This window comes from Lytechinus variegatus, chromosome 1 (assembly GCF_018143015.1).
Source record: "Lytechinus variegatus isolate NC3 chromosome 1, Lvar_3.0, whole genome shotgun sequence".
Taxonomy (NCBI): Eukaryota; Metazoa; Echinodermata; class Echinoidea; order Temnopleuroida; family Toxopneustidae; genus Lytechinus; species Lytechinus variegatus.
Window position 1 is genome coordinate 51,485,499 of NC_054740.1, and position 24,482 is coordinate 51,509,980.

The window sequence follows — 24,482 nt, forward strand, 5'->3', positions numbered from 1 at the left end:
AAGTCAAGTTTCAACCTATTCCCAGAAGTCCAGACGTATTTGTACGTCACAAACTGATCCGAGATAGTACGATTTCGAAGGAAAAAATAATAATAAGGGCCATGAATGGATTCAATAGATTTCCAAGTATGGTATGTATAGCAACCTAATAAAGCAGAAGCGCAAGGAGCCAACAATTTTGAGGGGGCACACATGGCGCATAGGGCAAAATTTATAAAGGGCTGCGAGATAGCTGAGCGTTCGAGCAAAAATTTGACCATTTTAATACAAAGATCTAGTTGGGGGGATAATTTTCACATGAATATTCCGAACATGCTATCATATTTCACACTTTTTAAATTTCCCTTTCTTTTTTCCCCTCTATTTTCCTAGTCGTAAAAATTTTGGGCGTCCATTTTCCTCCCAAAGATCCCATATGTATGCCTGTGTGATGAAGTCCATTACAAGGAGTATAGAATATTTGTCATTCTCCTCCTATAAGAGAACATGACCACGGCAAACATACAGATAAGAAAAAACACGTTCAATAAACAACATTATATATTTCCATGAATGATACTATATAAGGAAATACAAATTGTAATCACATGTGGCCTACATCTACATATACTGTAAACGGAGTTTTATTTAAAATTAATGGATTGGGAAAACAAATCCTATAGGTAGATATTCATATTCCTTTAAAAAAACAGCACACATTCAGTTCAAGGTATTGATGAAAATAATGTATTTTCATAGGGGAGAGTGTGTCAATTCAAGACACATGTAAATATAATTATATGGGTCCAAATTTACACAGGACAAAATAATCTGATAGCTTTATGCTTGGGCCCTGATCTACTAACGTGCTACAGGGTTCAAAACCTAAGAAAAAATATACAAGCAAGGAGACATTCAGTTGGCGGTGGTCATGATGATAACCGTGATGATGATGATGATAATGAAAAGCATTTGTATAGCGCCATTATTTTATCTGAGGAAACGTCAATTATACTACCATTGCCATAAGTCACATATTCAAACGGTTTCAACACTCTAAACACATTTTGTATATAGGCCTATATCATATATCTTTGAATAAAACACGTTTTTAATCCGAGGCATTTCACTCCCAACGCCCCTCTACCCCCCCCCCCCACAAAATTACAATAATCTCCTATCACAATTTCATTTATTTTACTTTTATTTTTTATTCATTGTATGTATTTTTATTTTATCTTATTTTTATTCATAAAAATGTACTTATAAAAGGGGCCTTCACCCTACAAGCTCTGCTTTTTAGTTGGTCTCCTTCCCTTTCGATTTCAAGGTATTATTGTATTATTTGTATTGTATCATTTTTATTTAAATGTTGTATTTTGTAAATATGTATATTGAGCAACCATTGTAAATGTAAAAAGATTGAAAGAGAAAATGAATGAATTCAATCGAATTGAATCGTGCACTAAATCCACCCTGCATGGTCACCACAATATATTCTGTTTCTGTTTACTCCCGTAGGAACTCGGCAGGACAGCATTTTGCTGATAAACGCCAAGCTGGTATATAACCAATTACCTTGGAAACATTTTACGTCTAGGTTAATCAGTCATAGTGGCTGACGTTATAGACGACAGATATCACTCTCGGGCCTTTTTATCAACGTGGAGACAATGGCAGAGTTGGGATTCGAACTCACAACCTTGCGATTATAAGTCCAGTGCTCTAACCACTGGACCACACGACAATATTTCTGATTGTTTTGATTTGATACGTATTCATTAGCATTATATCAATTGACAATATTACTGCAGAGCATTTCCTTCTACTCGGGGCTTTCTACCCGGGATGGGGGCGGCGGATGAAGAAAATAAACAACAGAAAATACGATTTCTTACCTGAATCTTCTTCCTCTCCTTCCCGCGGAAGGGATTGAAGAGATCCATCGGTGGATTCATCCCTCACATCAACGGTATGGACATGCTCAATATGTTTGGGCGTCGTTTCAGATGTTCCTGTCATTCTTGCTTTCCGAAACAGCACAAACTTTGTATCAAATTATATTTTTGCACCAAACACATACACAAAACTCCGTGTTTTATTTATTATTGTTTTTTATCACTGTTGAGGAATGATACTGTTGTCCTTCACATAACGTTCAAATTTATAACACTGTCCAAATATCAGGAATCTTCCTAAAAGCATACCCGACAAATCTCTCTTGCAGATGGATATCTGATTCGGTGTATACCCGGCGTGTACGGCGGTCTGATTAATTTTCATAGGCAAAACACAACAAAATAAGCACTCGATATTATTCAGAGAAATTAAAGTACATTTGATCCGCAGATATTTGCTTCTTTTCAAAATATGTACTGTAGCATGAAGAGGTGAATAACTCAGTTACATTTCGTAGTCTGAGTCACTTGACCTCTTTCGCTGAATGGAATGAGCGAGAGAATGCAATGAACTGATATTGAACATCGGATGACTCACGTGAATGTCGCTGGTTAAATATTAAGAGTTGCACTTCTCGCGTTAGAGTGATCAATATTATCATTCATTGAATATGCGAGCTTTAGTCCACTGGGAAACTTGATGTTGAACAAACCAAAACTTTAGTCCGCAATGATGATGGGGTTCTCTAATTAATCGCAACCTAAATTTATCGGAATCTTGGTGTTAATGCCGTGTTAATGCAAGAATCGTAACCGGTCTTGAACAATCGAAACACTTATTATCAGAATCCGTAGCTATGTCGTGTACATATACGAACAGCTTCCTCAATCGCAAGCTCTGTCCCGAATGAAAAATACAATTCGCAGAAACCGAAATCTTGTTTGATAAGAGACCTTTTATTGATGTATCGCTTTGACAATGGTCAATCCGAAACAATGCTTTGACCAATTTCAAACATGCCAAGGTTGCTGACACCCCTCAACTGGAAACCAGCGCTTCGCAATAAATTTAACGGTAGACAATTAAGATTTCAATGTTAAATACTTCGCATGTTGATGAAAACTTACATGTCTTATATTACAGTCTTACGTTTAAAGGGAGATTGGCGGGTTGCGGGTTGGCCAAAGGCTTTCTCACGCAGAGTGGCCATATGATATCCGCCTCCTATAGGAAATCGGGTGTGTTAATTAAGTGTTTCATGCAAATATCATGATATTTCGACTGATTCTAAAGATTGGTTTAATTCAAACTCTGAATAAAAGGTGGGGCTAAATATAATTATGGACAGCCAATCGGGAGTGATCTGTAAGTGTAGAAGTTCAATGTATCAGCTAATTTGGCTCTCAGTCTCAAATCATTGAAAAGACAATTCTTTCAATGTAAACAAATTTTTGACATTTTTGGCTTCCGGTAATTTAGCACAAAGTGAGACCATGGTCAAAGTTAAACCAGACTTCAGAATACAGGCCGTAATGTTTTAAGTGATTCAATCTCACCGAATATTCTTTCCTTGGAAAGTAGTCAACATTAAGGCATTTTACTTTGATAATGCGAGTCACGAATGGGGTAAAAAAAAGAGATAATTTAACAGTATAGTTTGAATTACGGATCTACGCAGCGGGGACGGAGGTGCAAGTTTTCAACAAACCTCCATTTGCAGTAGATCGTTCAAGTACAAATTCAAAATTACGTACCATACGATTCTGTCGCTCATGATTATGTTTCGATCATTTTCACATATTCCTGCCCCCCCCCCCTCCGAAAAAAGAATACCGCGTACGGTCAAATTTTCGCAAACTTACTCTTGTTGCTATGTCGGCAAGCCTCTGACAAGCTTTCCGGTTGCCTTGCGTCCGGACAAGTAATAAGAAATCAACAATAACATCTGACCAGATATAATCAAAGTAACAATTTATTTCAAAAGTACACATTAAATCTGAAAATGGCAGTACGCATGTCTATGCCCGACACTGCTTGATAATTAGTCAATAATATAAAAAACTCATTTCATATTGTTTATGCCGTGTATAATACGACAAATGATAGAGGTATATATAGATTCTTAGCACTCTGATTTTTGTTTCACTTCCTCATAAAAAAATATTCAAAGCTTTTACTTTGATTAGTCTATCTTTAGTTCACATGTTTACGTTATTTTCTTATTTCTTGTCCATACGCGACAAAAGATCACCTTTTTTATCATAATGATGTAGCCAATATGATTTTGAAGGAAAAAATTAATGCTTAAATTAGCCATTCCGTTTATCCCTAATGAATAAGCCAGTTCGTAGTTCCTTTCTGCACATGATCAAAATATTCTACGCATGATCAGAGGAAGGTCATTTGTACTAAAGTGACAAGGTGGTTTATAATCTAATGAGATAAGCACCAACTTTGATGTCTTGATTATTCATATATTCTTTTGAATTGTAGTTTTCATTTACATCCACAAAAAACAGCAATGCGTCCACGAACGACTGGTATTTCACAGTTTGCCAAGTACATTGTGCAACATGCTATGATATGCATTCAAAGTAGGAATGCAACAAATACCTTCATGAAGTGTTCATTGGTGTACTATTCTAGTCACCTGGTTTTATTCAATCTCTTCATCCTGCTATGTAAGGCAAGCTTACGTAATATCTTGCTTTGAAATCTGCCCATCATTGAAAGAAATGAAAGGTCATTTGACCAAAATTGTCCATAACTACGAACTGGTCTATTTCCCCTATTCATCGTTCAACTGTATACGCTTAATTTTTTTATTTTTTAGGGGGGTTTGATTTTTCACAAATATGCTCCTAACATTCATCTTTCAGGCTATTCCACTCATTTTGGTTTAGGATTCATTTTTTTTTAAATTCGCGTGAGCCACTGACCAATCCCAACCCAGATTCAAGCGAACCTTATCAACAGTTCATCAACAGTTCACGTGCTAAAATTTCGTGGTTAAATTACACCTTGATGCGCTCATTATTTTCTGTCCCATCATTAACTTTCGATGGGATTTGATTACACAAATACTGGCAAACACAAGTTACGGTCTTGATTTTAGGTCGGCTACCGGCAACCGTTGACGCACGTGGAGATCGCATCACGTGCATGAGTATAGCTGTGTAACGTTACGTAATGAGAATGTAAATATACCGAATGTTCGATGGTAGAAAAATGGTAGAAAGGCCCTTCAAAACAATTCTTAGAAGCCTTTGTCAAAAATCGAAACAAATCGAAACAGCAGTGTCGTCCTAGACTCGAGATAAACGACATATTTTCAATTTTTCGTCCGGTCCGGTCTTAAGACGGTGTGCGGGCCCGGTCCACCAACAATGACCTCTACACTGTCCATTATGATTTGACAGGCATTTTCAATAGATTTTCAATGTTCCAGTGAGTGTCTGCGAAGTGAATTCGAAAATACGATATTAAATAATTGGATGCATACGAGGTCTACTATACGTCAGTGCAAGAATTATAAGAGTAACCATACTGGAAGCTGGCCCATATATATATATTGATGAAAGTTTGATGAAATTCTTATATATATATATATCGATGAAAGTTTGATGAAATTCATCAAAGAATAAGAGAGTTGAAACTTTAAAATCTACCATAGGATCCCACACAAAAAAATCCCTCTGCACTCTCTTTTCTTCTCTGCAAGGTATCGCTCTTTTGGGCCTCCCCCTCTCACTCTTTACCGTCTATTCGTATGCATGTCTTCCCCTGTGGCTTCCACATACCACAACCCAGCACTCCCCCCCCCCCCCCCCTTCCCTCTGTTTCTTTAACACCCCCATTTTTCGGCCTGTGCCATCATCACATCTGGTTATTGCGTCGGATTGAGCTTTCGCGTAACCCGACCATTCGGGAGTTGCCGTGGCCTAGTGGTGTAAGGCGCCTGGCTACGGGGTTCGATCCCCGGCCGCGGAACCTATGCTTGAAAGCAAAGTAGTCAATTGACAATACTTTTTACCCTACAAACAAATATAATGAAAATGCTATATGCATTATTGGGAACTAAGTGTGCACTTAAATAAAAAGAAAAGAAAAGTCCCCCCCCCCCCTAAATTCCAGAAATGTGTTCGCAAGTTTATCCGACCGTTTGTGAAAATTGTCAGTCAAATATATCGAAGTTTGGTCCAATTTACCCGATGTTTTGTGAAAATTATAAACCAAATATACAAAGGGTCGGTGTAAAATGGACCTGACCTTTCGGGAATTATGGGTACCTTTTCTCGAAATGGTCCGGTTTCACGATTGTCCGACCACCAGACGCTATAACCCAACGTGATGGCACAATCACATTTTCCGATACTGAACTTGCGTGACATCTCGCGCATCACACTTGGCGAAAACATCACACAAACATGCTATATACACTACCTGCACATCTATAAATTTATTTTCGTTCCTTTTCACATAAACTAGGTGCTATATTTTAAATATCTCTCATATTTCATATAATCTCTTGTTAATAACTTAGAACAGCGTTATCAATAGGATACATCAAGATCTTAACAGAAAACAAAGAAATTTTTATTTTCATGACCTCATTTCTTTACATTTGGGGAAACATTCCATGAACAATGTCATATGTGATTTTCACTTAATAGTTTGTTAACAGCCATTCAGATGCAAGGATTTATTGTAGCTTAGGTCAGTTATGTCAGTGATTTTCACCAACAGAAAATCAATTATGGACAAACATTTATTTGCTAAAACAGACTCCCCCCCCACACCACCCCCGAATAGAAATATGATCCCTTTGAGGGTTCTGTTGTAATAAACAAAGTACTTTGAAGTTTACTCTTAATGTTTTCAAGATTCTTGTCTCTTGACAGAATAGTATTTCAGTAGTAAGGCTGGGTTTATAGCATTCAATTTTTAATAATTTTAGACATGCAATCTCACAGCCAAGCTTTTAATAACCAAAACCTACTGTAAGAAATGTTAGTCACGAGCAGTGGTCCATGTATACTATTCTGATATGTACATGCATGAAATAGACCAGAGTCTACTCCACTGTTATCAGTTGCATATTATCATTACCAGGTACCTATAATGACAATGATATGCAAAATTTATAATACATATGTTCCTTAGCATTGCACATTATAACTAGAGCCATTTGCTACACCTAGGTAGGGAGTGGCAAATGTAGATAAATGCATTGTCAGAGGATGCAAAAGCTAAGGCGGAATGAGAACCCCAATGTCAGAAGACTTGTCCACTGCTGGACAACACCTCTACATGAGTGTGTGTGTGAGGGTGTGTGGGAGAGTGTATGTATGAATCTTTCTATCTGTCTATCTACCGCTCTATCATAAGATGCAAAGAGGCAAATTTCAGGTGAACAATATTTCATTCACTGCTTCATATCACTAAAACATAAGTTTTTAATCCATCCAGGGATCAAATTGGTGCTATAACTCCACATTAAATAACGATACCTAAAATCATACCTCAAATATTCACAAGACACACTAATAAAAAATTCATTTATTTAAATCAAACATACATTGATTCATCAACTTTGCAATCAACTCTTAGAGTGAATACAAAAATATGTAATTTGAGTAACATATATAAAAGTAAAAATTATGCATAATACATGTATTTCTAAAATTTGAATAAAATGCTGCTTCATAATATTTTGTCAAAGCATGTTAGTCTTCTTGAAAATAATAATTTTGTCTACATGCAATGTATACACTTTTTATCTGATGGTACATCTACCCTCAGAAAAAAATATGCTGCAAGACTGTTCATGTTAGGTGATTTAAAGATTGATCATTGTTGTATGTAGGAGGATAATCAAAGGTACAGTAGTTCGCATGCATATAGAACCAGGTGCAGATCCAGGATTTTCCAAAAGGGGCCAAGGGGGGCAAATTTTTGGAGGAAAATTTCGACAAACCCCCCCCAAAAAAAGGTTTTTTAATGACTATTGAAGACAAATGTAGGATATTCAGTACTGTTTGACAGCCCCCCCCCCCCCAAAAAAAAAAGAGTCTCTAATTTCGAGAGGGGGCAAACCTAAAGAGATTCTCAAAACGGGCACATGCCCCCCCCCCCCCCCTCTCTCCGTGCCTGTATAGAACTCCCATTTTCTCAATGTGCATAATACAGTCTGAAGTAGTGAGACTACATGGGTAGATGTACTTTGGCTGCTTCTCTTATTCAACACATAAGGTACCTAGACATGATACTAGTGCTGGTCCATATTTGATTTCAATGTTTGCAATCATCGCCAGCAAACTTATTATCATTAATAACTGCAATTCTGTGAGCGCAGGGAAGGGACAAAAAAAGGCTGGCTTTCATCAGTGCCTGTCCATGAAAAGCAAGCATTTGGGTACCAATATAATAAGTTCTGAGTTGGTTTAAAACAATACAAAAGTGTGTACAGCATTTGTGGTCAATAAATAGTGATTATTTTTTTACAATCAACAATATTTTTTGCATATCATGTCACTGTAATATATCAAAATAATCATAAAACAATTATTGAATGTTTATATTTGTTCAATATTGCATAATTTCGACAATATCAAAATATTGTCAAGTACTACAAAGTACTATTAAATTGTGAATTTGGGTCTGAGCTTGCAGACTAGATCTAAATGGTGGGAATCAGCTACAACTATCAGACGTCAACTATTCAAACACAATTTGATGGCATTTCTGATCATATCTTTATTGATCTTGCTCTATTCATTCTCAGACCACTTAGTATTATTTCTTTAGAAAACAAGTCATATATACCCATGGTAAAAGAATGACTGATAAAATCAACTCCTTTAACGGTCAATAGAGAAAAGAATATGTGAAAAATTTGCAAAAGTAGCTGATTTAATTCGCTTGAATTAAAAATTTCAATTTTATATACTGAACAGTTTGTGATGAGAGAATAATGGAATAAAATTGATTGAAAAAAAATATAATGCATCTGTTTTGGAATTTTATGAATGGAAGCATTAGAATTTTTTCATTATACCAATGAATCATGGACAAGCATTGATTTTCATTCAAATAAACAATAAACTCAGTAGGTTGCTTCACTGGGTTAGTTTATGTGGATAAAAATCAATGTTTTTACCATGGTTCATGATTATAATGAAAATGCTTTCATTCATGATATTCCATTTATTAAAGAGGTCTTATGAAATTGATTTTTATTGTCTATGCTGATACACTCATGAGGCAGAATGAAGAGAAGTAGGGGGGTGGACAGGGGAGGGGAAAAGAGGAAGCAGGGTGGGGACATGGGAGAGTGGAAGGGGAGGGGAGAGAAGGCAGCTGGTGAAAGAAGGTAGTGGAAATGGGTGAAAGAGAGAATAGTAACAATAATTCATATTAAGCGCCTTTTCCAGATGAAGAATTAAACACTTCCAGTCAAAAGCAAGGGTGTAAGACATAGACACTACATGCGAGAGCTGCGCCCTGAGATGCGGGGAGAAGAGCTGGGGAAAAATTAATTGACTGCACTAAGCCGACATGGCACACATATCACTAGCATATTCGACTTCTAAAGAGAAGATCAACTACAATAGCTTTTATATGCCACGTACAAGGCAGGCCTGGTACAAGGTAAGGGAAACCTAATACCTTAATAACAAACAGTAAAAGAGGTAAGGTAATTTGAAATAAAGAAAAGTAACCAATGAGCACAATATTAAACGCAATTTGGGAAGTGGATTTAGCTGTCCTGAGTGCGATGATTCCTCCAAGGCAGGCGATTCAGAAATGAGAATGATCAATGGCGGCATCAGTTCACTTTCGGTTTGGACAGTCACGAGATGGCCCTATACGCGTGAATTTGTGTACATTATTATTCGGGCTGCAAGTTAATCAGATCAACTACAAAATCAGGTAGATCCATCTCATTATTGGTGTATATAATAATAGTAACAGACATACACGTATATATCGTACCAGCTATCTAGATATGATCTATTCTGAGGTGCACTTTTATTACTACCCTGGGTTCAGCTCGAGCTGGCGTTTTCAGCACTGTGCAGTCAAGGAGATAATCATGCCGGGTACCCATTCACCTCACCTTGATTGAGTGAAGAACAACATTTGTGGATCATTATCTTGCTGCTCAAAGGAAATGATGCCATGACTGGGATTTGAATCAACGAGCCTCTGTTTCTAAAAGTGCAAAGACCAATCCACTGGGACACAGAGGCGAGTGGAGGAGTAAGAGGGTTGGGTTGAGGGTGGAGGGATGCACTGAATCGGGCCAATGGAGGGAGGGGGTGAGGGCGATTGCTGCAAGTGTGAGGTGAATCAGGCCATCCTCGTTCCGAGGGAAAAAAAAGGATTTAAAACTTTGGATTAACGACTACTACTACAAGATGCTGTAAATCTGAATATAACCTGGAATCAAGTGGATCCTCCTTCCGCTGGCTTGTCCTTTTCTAAATTAGGTTTGTTAAGATACCTGTTCCTTCTGGTTCTCTTTGGTTGTTCTTCCGTAGCCACCTTGTAATAACCTGGTTTAAAAAACAAGGCAAAAGCAATTTTGTATCTCGCCCACTTATGAAAATAACCAGAAATATCGTGATTTGCGAGGGCACGCAACAGAATTAATAATTGCGATTGGATAATTGTAAACTAGCAGAAATTGAATTGAAAATGAATTGAATAGAAAGTTAACTGATAAATATATCAAACATAAACATTGATTTTGAAAAGTAGCTAAATGTATATAACAAAATGTATATACATGTAGCAAAATACCTGGAAATGCAGGGAAATAATATGAAAAATACTTCTTGAATATTTTCAGGTATTGTGTTCAAGCCTATTCTAGCATATCCCTGTACCTTCCTATACATCGTAAGTATTTAATAATTAGTCCTGGTTATAATTGAGCAAGGTGCCACTTGGAGAAGGAGAAATTTTCATATAGTGTCTCTAGACCAGTTTTCTACGCTGAATATGAATATATGAGGTAAACAGGCTGTATCCTGAAAATTAACCTGTGAGGGCGCTTTTTTCAAAATGGCCGCCAAATTTTAATATAATTTGAATATTTGTACATAGATTTTGACACAAGCATCCAATTGCCATGAAATTAGTGTCATATTAAAACCAATTAAATTTCCTACAATTTGATACTATTTATAGGGGATAAGTAGGTCATTTGGCTGAGATTTTAAGTAGAAAACTGTATTTTTTGTAATTTTTTCCCCAAAATTGAAAATTTTGCAAATACATGATTTTACATAATTCTTAGAAAAATGAATCATTTACCTTGATGAAATGTTCCAGAAAACTTTACTGATATACTATTATCACGTGTATGAAATTCCAAGTCTGTATCATTTTGTTTAGCGAATTTATAAGGTGTCAAACATGAATTCTTCAATATCAGAAATGTTGCTTTTTGTATGCATTTCCATAGACTAATAGGTATAACATGTATAATAAATGTATGTATAATGTTTACCGACCAAATATTAAATGCAATTATCTCCGCTTTTTAACCACTTGGAGAGTTAAGAGTAGTCTTTTCTTTATCAGCTACATAAAAAAAAAATGTTGGCACTTCAAGGCCTGACCCTCTCATGGGGGTGTCGAAGTCACCCCCCCCCCCCCCTGCCCTTTGCTATATCATGTTGTTGTACATGTTGTACATTGCCTATTTGTTAGAAAATAACTGTTATGGGAGCACCCATGGAGGCAAAAACAGGCATTTCTGCTATACAGTAGAGCCACTTTGATCTCTTTGAAACCACTTGGATAGGAAAGAGTAGGCTTTGTTCTACCAGCTACATCTAAAAAAGAAGTGGTACAAAAAATGCAGTTTTCTACTTAAATCTCAGCCAAATGACGTACTTATCCCCTATAAATAGTATCAAATTGTAGGAAATTTAATTGGTTTTAATATGACACTAATTTCATGGCAATTGGATGCTTGTGTCAAAATCTATGTACGAACATTCAAATCTTATGAAAATTTGGTGGCCATTTTGAAAAAAGCACCCTCACAGGTTAATTTTCAGGATGTATTTTCAGCCTGTTTACCTCATATATTCATATTCAGGGTAGAAAATTGGTCTAGAGGCACTATATGAAAATTTCTCCTTCTCCAAGTGGCACCTTGCTCAATTATAACCAGGACTAATTATTAATACTATAGCATTTATGGGGCGCCAATTATCTAGTTGCCTATTCAATGGCGCACTATATATTATCCCGGCTTTAGTTCCAGCTGCTAAAGGTGCTTGGTCCATTCAAGGAATTAATCCTGCCAGGTACCCATTCACCTCACCTGGGTTGAGTGCAGCACAATGTTGGTAAATTCTAGCTGAAGGAAAACACGCCATGGCTGGGATTCGAACCCACGTCCCTCTGATTGGAAGACGAGAGTTGTAACCACTAGACCATGACACCCCCACTTCCCAGTAATTACAAGCTCCCCCCCCCCTGCATTTCCCACCTGGTCGTGAAATACCCAAATTTCCTGGGGAAATTGCCAATCCAGTATCAACTTCGATACAACTGTTTTTTACATACCGTACCTCTTTCTACACATGTTGGAGTATCAGGGAAGTCTACGGACCAGAAGTGATCAGGGGTGCTGGGTGGGCTGTGGTGACCCCTATGCCTAGAACAATCCTTCATTCTTATAGCAACCTCTTCATCACTAAGACCAAGGCTTTTATAATACTACACAAAACAAGAACAGAAAACTTGAATAATAATCAGATATTCATATGATGTTGAATGTTAAAATCCATCTCCCATCCGCATTTGATGCAGATCATGAGATGGGAGATCTGGGCCCTGTCGTACAAAGAGTTACGATTAATCCAATCAATCTCAACTCTATGGAAAGCTATCAGTGTCATAATCTTTTCTACAGGAAATTTGCACAATGTCCATTGGAAACAAAGAGAAGCACAGTGAATTTTCAAGAAAACAATTAATGCATGAATATACATCGTAGCTAGAAAATATTTGAACAAATATGCATAATAGATGTTGACTGTGTTGGCCGTCCATAGATCGCAACTCTTCGTAAAACGGGCCCCTGGTACCCGTCTTACAAGGAGTTATGATTGATCCAAACAACCTCAACTGTATGGAAATCTAACCATACTCTAATTTTTTTCTACAGGAAATGTGCACGATCTCCTTAGTAAACAAAAAGAATCACGCTGAATCTTCAAGAGAACAATGAATGTATGATAAAACATCATATCTAGAAAATATACTTTGAACAACATTTGCATTTTACATGTTGACGTTGGTGGCCATCCATAGTTTTGGTTGATCAGATCAATCACAACTCTTTGCAAGAAGGGGCCCAGACGAGTAAATTGGCACTGGGTAGGTAAGGGATTGGTAGTCAGGAGGCCCTCTATATTACCTTTGGGAAAGAGAGCCTTCATACATCAAAGTTCAATTTGAAAATGATTTAAAACTGTTTGGTCCTGCAGCCTGTTTACGTAATTTGCAATAATTATTTTCTATTAAATTCAAACAATACAAGCAAAACCCATGTATCTAATACCAAAACTCCTAGTTGGATATGCTACAACAAGCAGGGTTGTTTTAATGAGCTGAATATAAATTGTATAAAGGTGAACAAATGGATTTAAGTTGAACTCTCAATCTCTTACACTCCTGAATACAACATAATAGTACAGAAAGAAATGTTCACAGATGTACCATGGACCTGTAGGTCCATGGATGTACTGTTGCCCAAGTGGATATAACACCAAGTGACCATTTGACCTAAAAGCAACTAGACTAACCAATGACGATGAAGCATAACATTCCTTACGTCTTCTCCATTCCTCGTGCTTTTCATATGAATACAGCTCGATAAAATTAACTACATTAAACCATGACGGATCCAGGGGGGCCCGAGGGGCCCGGGCCCCCCCTATTGGCGGAGCAAAAAAAAGAAAAAAAGCAAAAAGAAAGCAAAAAAAAAGGAAAGGAAAAGAGACGAGAAAAGAAGGCAAACATAAGAGGAGGAACATGATTGAATAAAATAACATGAGGGGAAGACTTTGAAAATAATTTTTTGAAAAATCTATTTGTTAGGATATAAAATTTTCGCTCGCGCTTCGCGCTCGCATTGTCTTTTAGGGATTTGCATATCTTGCTCAATATGGAGATTGAAATATCAAACTTTGGAGTCAATATACAACATATTTTAGCTGGGAAATTGAACTTTCATTACTTTGTTTGATTTACAAATTGATTTTTAAAAAGTGCTCTGTAAAAATGTCTGTGTTATGGTCTGAATATTATAATTTTCTGCTTGCGCTGCGCGCTCGCAAAATTTGATTTGTCAGGTACCTATTATTTTCCTGTATTCCATAAAGTTCTCAAAATATCCCAATTCAGGTCAGATTGTCGAAACGTATCAGCTAGCGCTGCACGCTAGCATTTTGATTAGTGAGTAATGTACATCCCAATATTAATTCTAAATCAAACTACTTTGATGACAGTTTATCAAAAATTTCGGCTCGCGATTTCCGCTCGCATTGATTGTCATGCATCTTATGCACAATTACAAAAGTGCTTTAAATGTCCAGTTTTCAGGCCATAATATTAACAGATTTTGCGCTCTCATGCTTAGGAAGAGAAATAGGAAGATAGTCATCATTTTCATATGATGACATAATGCCCTTATAGAATGTCCCGGTCCTATGTAAAAACTCAAAGTAATAATAATAAAATACATCAGCTCTTTTTTAACTGTGATCCATCACAATTCACAATTTTCCCACAAAGTGTTTGCAATACAGAGCTTAAATTGACTCTCTGTTAGATCGGAATATCATATATTTTTAGCTCGCGCTTTGCGCTCGCTTTATTGATTTTCATGATAAGAAAGGTCCTTAAAATACCCAAATTCGAGGTGCCTGGAAATCTTAAACACACGTTTGTTCAGATACGCAGATTGTTCTCTATTTAAATCATTATCCAGTTTCAGATCACAATATCAAAAAGTGTTTGCTCGTGCTTTGCGCTCGCATTATTAATGTATGAAAATTGATAACTTATCCTTTTCATGATTTACAAAACATGAATAGAATGTCCAGAATTTTTCCGCTAGCGCTTTGCGCTCGCATCATTAAAGTTCAAGTCCTTCCAAGATTACAAAAAGTGCTTAGAATTTTCATTATTCAGGTAAAAAAGGTCAAAAATACTCAGCTCGCGCTTCGCGCTGGCAATATTTGAATGTTAAAATATGTAACGTCTTCATGGCTAAATGCAAGCAGTCCATAACAGGTACAATTTCGAGCAGTTCAAAACGTATACAAAAATTTTCTGCTCGCGCTCTGCGCTCGCATTATTATAAATATTAATGTAAGGAAGATCCCCACTTACTCAGCAGGTCTAAATATCGACATTTTTTGCTCACGCTTCGTGCTCGCACATTTAATCATATACCTATTCTGTTAAGTTACAAAAAGTGCTAAGACTTTCCATTCCTTAGGTAAAAATGTCAAAAAAATCCGGCTCGCACTTCGCGCTCGCATTATTTTTAAAAATATGTAACGTCTTCATGGTTAATTGCAAGCAAGTATTTAACAGTACCCTTTCCATCACTTCATTTCTGCTCACTCTTTACGTTCGTATAAACTTGCATTCACATCTTTTTTTTCAGGAAAACAAACATTTCCCAGAATGTTCAAAATTTTATGAAAAGGTACATAAGATTTCAAAAAAATTTAGCTCACGCTTCGCGCTCGCATTATATAAATAAGGGTAATGGTATTACACATTTATGTTTCATAAGAATAAAGCTGAAAAGTGACCATTAGGACTACCCCTTCAAAGAAACAAAAAATCCCGGCAAAAATCATATTCGAGCGACCTCACGGGGAAAATATGGCTGAAAAAATTCCGGGCCCTCCCCTATTGGCCAAGGCTGGATCCGCCCCTGATTAAACAATACCACAGCCATGAATTAGATTCAACGATAATGAAGGACTGTATAAAGTGAACCAGGCAAGTGTTTCATGAAAAGAATGATGGATGTTTCATCCCACAGTTACCATAGTAAGAGTGCTTCTCCTCTAATCAGAAACAAGGAGAGATGTCAGATCAGACAACTTGTCAGATAAAAATGTTGATGAAACGCTCCCTGATAGTCTATACTACACCCCCCTTTGTTTCAAGGTACAGGCTTTTTCAACAAAGAGACCATGAAATATGACTCATGAATGTTAAGAATTTGACATTGACCTCAAATATCTAGCACTCTTATCCTGGAACAATTTATTGGTGGGCATATTCATGTACTGGATATTTTAATTGGTAACTTGATATGTCATTAAGATAGGACCAGTAAACACACATCAATATATCCTTGATTTTTGAGTATACCAGCTACAAAATACAGAACCTTCCTATATTTCATGAACTTATACTATATCATGTCAATGTCTGTAGATATTTGTCTCTTAAGGCCACACCCCAGCAATAGTTTTGCCACAAACCCACTCCTATATTCACTCTCTTTCCTTCTTCATTATATTCTACTTCTCATTTTTCTTTCTCTTTCACTCCTATTTCTTTTCTGTCTTCTTACTTTTCTACCTACATCATCATGTATAACCAATGAATATTCCTAATTGTCATCACAATTATTACAATCATTCATGTAACTACATGTATAGCCCTGCCCCCCCCCCCCCCATTCTCTCTCTCTTCCCCCCTCTGCTATTACTCAGTCTTTCGATCCCCTTCCCTCTCTTTCCCCATATTTTCCTCCCCCCTCTCCCTCTCAGGATATTCTCTTGTATACTTTTGAATTGCTTGTTTCATTTAATCATTTGTAGAGTCAATACACTCAAATTCCTTTCTCTTATTCTTTCTCTCTCTCTCTCTCTCTCTCCACATCACTAGCATAAAAGAAGAAATTATCTGAACTTTATTGTCAGGGTGAACAGGATCTATTGACTAAAGACCTTGTTTACTGGACAGTACAAGGTCCCCTGTCTTGGCTCCACACATATATCCCATGACATAGATCTATCTCTACACTAGGACCCCGTTCTCATGTACACGTACCTTCTTAAACTGGTTTGCCTTAAACCAGTTTAGAAGATCGCTTCCCTAGTGGTCTCATCATCGCCTCCTGAACTGGTTTTCAGGACCACTTCACATTAAGTGGTCTTGTTGCAATGGGAATGCTCCACAGCATATACAGTCTACACACAGGGGCCCGTATTCTGAACTCCGGTTTAAATTAACCCCTGGTTTAACTATGGAAAGCCTGATTGGGGCATGAATCCCTAACAGTACACATTCTACTCATAAGACACCCAAACTGTTCATAATTGTCTGGGAATGATAACTGAAGTATTTTTCTTCATTATGTAAGCAAAATGAAACAAAATAGTATTAAAAGCATAAGAAAATATACAATATAAACAGAATTTTTGAATTGCTGGCTTCCCATAATTTTAGCACAGAGTTAGGCCGTGGTCTTAGTTAAACCTGACTTCAGAATACGGGCCCGTGTGTACAGAGTAGTGTGCCAAACATGCACAAACTCTATATCTTCCGTGTGAAAATTGCTACCCGGATAACGGTGGTGTCTTCACCTATGTTTAAACCAGTTTAACGAGACAAAGCAGTCTTGAAAACCTCAGTGGATGATTTCAAGTTCGGTGTTGACCTTTTGGTGTTGGTGTTAGGTCAATTTTACACGATTACAACACCAAACATAAAATGAAGATGGTCCCGAAAAGTCATTCACTAGTTGTTGAGATGTCAATAATATGATTTGGATCAGTTTTACAAACTATGAGTAAGTTTTGGAGCAAGGGGAAGCATTCAAAATTTCAAGGCCAACACCAGACTTGAAATCACCCATTGCATGGTGGTTTTCAAAGCTGGTATGGAAGACCACTTAAAGGGGAAGTTCACCCTGAAGAAAACTTTGTTGCAAAAATAGCAGAAAAATGGTAAAAAATATTGGTGAAGGTTTGAGGAAAATCCGTTAAATAGTAAGAAAGTTATTAGAGTTCAAAGTTTTGGATTTGTGACGTCATAAACGAGCAGCTGCCCCATGTGTTATGTAATATAAAATGCATGAATTTCAAATTTTGCATGGTTCCTGATGACTTAATTTTGTTTTCTATTCATGATCGGGTGTGAAATAATTTGTCCATTGATATACAAAAGGTACAGTGAAAACCATTTTCAATTTTCTGAGAAAATGACATTTTACTGATTTTTTACCATTCGCTATGTAGGAATGCTGCTCGCATATGACGTCACAAATCAAGTAATTGAAATTCTAATAACTTTTTAATTATTTGATGAATTTTTCTCAAACCTTCGGCAATATCTTTAATTATTTTTTCTGCTATTTTTACAATAAAGTTTTTGTCAGGGTGAACTTCCCCTTTAAGATCACTTCCAAGATAGCTTTGACCAATCCCATTACATTACACTATTAAAATTGTTTTCCAATAAACCAATACATATAATTTTAAATGAGAATGGGGTCTCACTGTGTTTCATGGTCAATTGTAGAATAATATACTGCTATCAATTACATATAGTCAAACTTGAACAAACACTTTGGGCATGCAATAATTCTTCTCAATTTAATATGTCAACATGGGATGGGTGGGGAAGGGGGAGGGGCAACAGGCCAAATTTTCACTTGATAAAACTCTGGCAAAGAATCAATCTTAAAGTCATTTTAGCATTTTCATGCACCACAAAACAAATCATGAAAGTAATATAAACCACATTTGTATAGTAACAGAATATGTTCAGTTTACAACTGGACTAATGAAATATTTTCAGTTTTGGTCTTCCTAAATGGCAAGTTAGTCCCACCTACATACAGTTTGGGGTTATGTGAGTCCATTTTCTGTTCTCATGTTTTCTTGTAAAGTAATAACCCCACCAATAGTACAGGCCTCTGTGACCTGCGGCAGCGGCAGGCATGCAATTGTGGTGCTAAGGCACAGGGGGGGGGGGGGCTAAAAGCTTTTGTTTCATTTCATTTGTCATTTCATTTTATTTCTTCCAAATTCCCATTAAAAACATACAACATACAAATCAAAGAATACACTAAATACAAATAAAGATACAAAAATAGAAATACATTTAACAAGAGAATAAATGAGAATATGAGGGAGCCAGCATAGGCCAATGGCCTTTCCAAGGCTGGGCTCCCGAGACCATACCACAATCATAATCATAGGAGAGAGAGAGAGAGAGAATGTACTGGAAACATTTAAGTATATGAGTGGATAATAAGGCAATTACAACTTATTTTCAGATTTATTTACAGGCATCAATAAGGATTTTTTTATAGCTATTTTTTAAAGAGGCAAGAGATGGGCATCTTTTTATTTATTTAGATATTTTGTTCCATAAAATAACTCCAGCATATTCTACAGATTTTCTAGAAGATTCATAATTTAACAAAGGTAAATATAAATCACTGGATTGTCTTGTTGAATATGAATGGACATTTGCAGTCAATTTTAAGTATTTTGTGAATATGGGAGGAAGCAAGTTCAAGCAACTGGTGCTCAAACATAATACATAAAAGGTGCTATTTGTAAATTGTAAATATCACAAATTTTAAGAACTTTAAACTTATAGAATAAAGGTCCAGATGGTGTTCTCGTGAGAACAGAAACCCTGCCAAGCTAAGAGTAATGGTCCATGCATGCCTTAGGCAAAACGGACACAGCATTGTCCAATCAGAGACGGCCATTACTGAATAGCTACCACAAGTCCAGGGTTAACAAATCATATGTGAGAACAGCAAGTATTTCCATAGCCCAAGTTTGGCAGAAAATTTGGCCCATATGAACAAGGGGGGGGGAAGTAAAGTATTTGGTTAATATAATCCAGGGTTAAGACACTTTCATTTAATAGAAAAGAGTATACATGTAGTTCTTCTATTTTAAGTGTCATTTCAAATTTTACATGACAATAAAAAATACTATTATAAACGCAAAAGAAAATCAAAACCCAATATTTTTCCACAGAATTATCTATCCATCCTTGCCCTTTCCAAAGAGATAATCTAAATTGTCATTTGAACATGATCTGACCATATTTCTTTACGATGACCCTGATATTTATTTTCACTCTCAGCCTCCCATATTGCAAGTCAAAAGTCAATGAGAGAATAAAACAAGTATCAAATACCAATCTTTGTTGTTGTTTTTTGGGTGTGAATTACTGGTCAAAGTAAAGCTTAAACAATGCACTATTCTTTGCACTTTTATCTAGGTCACCAAGGATGAAATTTAAAGGGGAATTCCAAAAGCTGAACTAGATTTAGGGTTTTATAAGAAGAAAGGTGACCTGCAATTGAAATTGTGTACCTATGTTGGTTCTGTTCCATCTAATATGAATTCATACAAATGTATACAAATACGTGTATGTACATGAATATAATTCATGTGCTTGATTGCCAGGCAATAAAAAAACATATTAAGGACTTGGATTTATCTCTTTTTTTCCAGATGCATTCAACTTTGATTTTTAATCATTAGGAAGCATTATAAAGTATCCTGCTCTGAACAGAGTAACATCGTTGAGTTGTACAATGTTGTTTTTAAAAACAAAACATATCAGCGATGATGCAATGATTGTCAGAATTTTATCCACCTCCTCTTCTTCTTATTCATCCTCCCTTTCCTCTTCCTACTCCTCCCCCTCCTTCTTCCCCACTTTTTCTTCCTCCACTCCCCCTTCTCCTCTTCCCCCTCCTATTCATCATCCTCCGCCTTCTGTTCATCCTCCTCCTCATCCCCCTAATCCTCCTCATCCTCTCCCTACCCTCCCCTCCCCTCTTCCTCCTTCCCCCTCTCTTCCTCTTTTTAACATCTTTTCTTAATATACATGTACAGTAGTATTTGTGCATCCAGACAACCAACTTATTTTGTTATTGTCACCAGTATATTCCTTCATCTTTTCTCCATTCTCCTTATATTCTATTCTCTTTCTTCTATCATCGAGATACCACACTCTATTTGGGAGTGATCTACAGGTATACTGCATGTACTGAAACCTGGAGACTCAACAGTCTTTACGCTCATGAATGTATGGGGTTTCAATTTTAGTTAAAAAATAAAGGAGAGTAAACTGTCTGGAATAGGATTTTATGGTCTAAATGATATCAATTTCTGGTTATTTAGAATTTGCTTCATTGCTTGGTGGTTAATTTGTAAGTTTGGTGCAAGGCTATCGAGGTACCAATGTTCCTGTTAGTTACTTTACAGAAAGAGGTATTGTTTTACACACTACATCCTTGATCTCCTATGGCTTTGCACTGTCATACCTTGCAAGAGACACTTGCAGGTAGGTATAAACCAGAAATATGTCATGTATGCAACTGAAAACTTGAACTAAATCCCTCACTGGAAATAGATATCTATCTTTTTTATCCAAGATACGTGAGAAAAGCAACAGGAAATGACTCGCATCACATTCCATAAAAGGTCATCTCAAGTTGTGCTGATCAAACTGGACGTTCTTGATTTAAGTCATAAATAATTTTGATGAAATATGATCCTATTATCGAAAAGTGAAAGATGTACTTGATAATTCAAGAAAATCATTATTCTAATAATACTCATACCAAAAGTAATCACTCCTGTCATGAACTACCCAAAAAGTTAGCCCTGCACAACAAAACAATATTAGCCTTCTTCAATCAATTGTACTGGGTGCCATGCTAAAAAGTCAAAAGCATAAACTTTTAGCATTCATTGACAAGGCTCTGATGACGTTCATATCCGAGGCCTCCTTATCATGAGGCGGCACTCTTTCTGGACCATCGCACCCCATATCGTAATGTCGAACATGAGCATACGGAAATGTTTGTTGGGCTTTGTGGCACTGCGTCTAAAGGCCACCGCACACCTTACGACCCGACTGGTCGGCGACTGAGTGAGGGGAGATGAATCGCAAGGCAGTCATAAGCCTCTACACCGCACACCTTGCGATCCGATCTGCGACTCACGCATGCACTTTTTGCTTCTTGGACTAGCATCTGAGAAATTGCACTTACCTACTTTGTATGTGCGTTGTTTATCATAATACGCGTTATGCAACTCTGCTGTCTGATTGGCTGGAGGTTGGATTGAGCTTGCGATTCAGTCATAAGGATTCGACATGTCAAATCCTTCTGATTTTCCTTGCGACTTGTCTCTGACCGGTCTGCGACTCTGAAGCTGACAAGCGCTGTGACGTCACATCTTCCCTCACCCAGTCACAAGCCAGTCGGCGACTGGTTGGGTCGTAAGGTGTGCGGTGGCCGTAAGGTGTGCAATGGCCTTAATTCACAACTCATAGATTAATACACAGTTAGAAAGCACATCCCATGATTAGAGTGATCATGCAATGCAATCACACTAAGATCCCATTGAAACAAAATTGTAGAGCGTGTGCCAACTTGAAAAGAGCTGCAAACACCATCTGATTCGTCGCAGAAGAATCGCAGACCAAATCTAAGACATTTGACATGTCAAGTCTGAATACAATTCTCTGCAATTTTGATGATTACGAGTACAACCAATCAGATTTGTCCTGACTAGTATGTCAAGACCAATGCTCCTGCAGCACAGACAACATGTGTGTAAAGATGTGGTGTTATCATAACTTTATCATAAATGAAATAGAAAAATGACCTACCAACGTAAAGCTTAGAATCTCCTCTTTCATCTGATACTACTTAGATTATTCCTCATTCACGCATAAGTGAGCAAAAACAATTCAAAAAAAGAAATGAGAAGAAACAATATAAAAGTCACATGACTACAAAGTTCAATATCTGCTATTTTATTTCATACCTTAATCAAATGGTCGACGAGTAAAAAAGTTATGATCCCTCAAAACAATGCTTGTATTTCCATAAATCCATTAAATAAACGTGTTTTCACCAGTTTCCCCACAGAAGCTATCGCACAGTAACAAAAGAGTTAATGCATGGCTGATCGTCAACAAAACGGAGCGTCGAGTGAGTCTGAACGCTAGCCTGTAAAACCTCTTCATTTTATGAAATTATTGAAATTCAAGCCTTATTTCAAATAACCAGAACTTTGTTATTCCTTGACCATTTTCTTTAATTGAGGTATCAAATTAAACAGCAGATATTCAACTTTTTTAAAATGTGGTTTTCTTTTGAAAACCCAGATACGGCCCGCCAAGTGACTTTTTGGAATCCCCTTTTCAAATTGTTTTTGCTCCCTCATGCGTGAATGAGAAATAATTTAAGTAATTCCAGATGAAAGAGGAGATTCTAAGCTTTAAAATGGTAGGTCATTTGTCTATTGTATTTGTGATTAAGTTATGATAAATCTCGGTTTCGTTTTTGTGGGATGCACTGTATATAAGTAGAATTGTAAGAGCAATTACATTCATTTATTTAGTTATTTCCCCTTTAAGGATAAGGATATTCATAGCATAGAATGATTAAGAATGTTCCAGAAGGCTCTATAGTACAGCTTTGTTAGACATGAGTTATCTTAGAATAATCTTTGTTATCTCTGTTATGTCCAAAGAGAGAAAATACAGACTGCTTAACAATAAATTGCTACACAATAGACTGCCTGCAGATTTAAATCTAATATTTTTATTGTTATTTGTTGCAGTATCGCAACGGTGGTGTCACGGAGATGCAATGTGTTGCAGAGCTGTGGCATTGTGTGTGCTGGCCTGCGATGAGATTGAACGAGATGTGATTGGCAACTTGTTGCCATTGGATCTTGGTGCAATCGCATCTTATAGTGTGCGGTGGGCTTTAATTAAAACAGGCAACTGGACTTAAGGAGTGTTTTTCAATCAGACTTAATTCAATCTTTCGGAAGTTCCAAGCAAAAGTGGACATTTTACAAAAATTCATACTGGCTCTATTTCAAATTTGGATCAAATATTTCTATCAAAACTCATTTCATAAATGCAAAAGGGGAGCATAATTAGCCACATTTTTTTTTCTTACGCATCTTATAAGTGAATCCGAACCATACAAGAAATTCTATACATGGGACTACATATCTTGTTTTATACTTAATTTCAATTTAACAGAAAACTATTGCTTGTTTTGTGAAATTTTCTTTTGGATAATACGAATGTCATCATTTTACATCAAATCAAACAAAAATTTTAAAATTTTAAAATATAAGTTCATTATATGCTGCCCGTGAGTGGATATTTCTCATGTCCCTCCGTAACCGTCACTCATGATTAATGAAATAACATCAATTTTTTTTTAATGCAATGCAGCATATTAAGGCTAGAACAATATAGAATCCAATCAATAAATCAAAATTATGATAGCAATTCAAAATTCACAGAGTTTGAGCAATATATTTTCTCCTAAAATATGCATGTCCATTTGCGTCACTCCGTAACCATGATTACGAATATTCATATCTCATTAATTCAGTGGATCAAAATAATGAATTCTATTATTTTGAAAAGTGGGTTCCACCAACTACTGTTAGGTTCCATTTATTTGCAATTAACTATTCAAATATGGGTGATATCGTTGTATGAATGCAAAAAAGTTGCTTCTG

At 36.6% G+C, this 24,482-nt stretch overlaps 2 protein-coding genes across 4 annotated transcripts in view; both read right to left on the bottom strand.

Moving 5' to 3' along the window:
- Positions 1-2,836, bottom strand: part of LOC121416053 (solute carrier organic anion transporter family member 4A1-like) — a 77,373-nt gene extending 74,537 nt beyond the window's left edge. For both annotated transcript variants that reach the window (XM_041609503.1, XM_041609496.1), the window contains exon 1: positions 1,878-2,836. In XM_041609503.1, coding sequence (XP_041465437.1) covers positions 1,878-2,001 — 124 coding nt within the window. In that variant the 5' untranslated portion in view covers positions 2,002-2,836. The remainder of the gene's footprint in view (positions 1-1,877) is intronic.
- A 1,826-nt stretch (positions 2,837-4,662) lies between these two features.
- The window catches only part of LOC121416069 (DNA endonuclease RBBP8-like), a 32,731-nt gene continuing 12,911 nt past the window's right edge, over positions 4,663-24,482 (bottom strand). Inside the window, exons 8-10 of one of the 2 annotated variants that reach the window (XM_041609531.1) lie at positions 12,471-12,618; positions 10,321-10,436; positions 4,663-5,333 (exon numbers count right to left, since the gene is read on the bottom strand). In XM_041609531.1, the coding sequence (XP_041465465.1) occupies positions 10,327-10,436; positions 12,471-12,618 (258 nt within the window). In that variant the 3' untranslated portion in view covers positions 4,663-5,333; positions 10,321-10,326. Of the gene's footprint in view, positions 5,334-8,871; positions 10,437-12,470; positions 12,619-24,482 lie in introns of those variants that run through there. The other variant, XM_041609523.1, reaches the window with a different exon arrangement.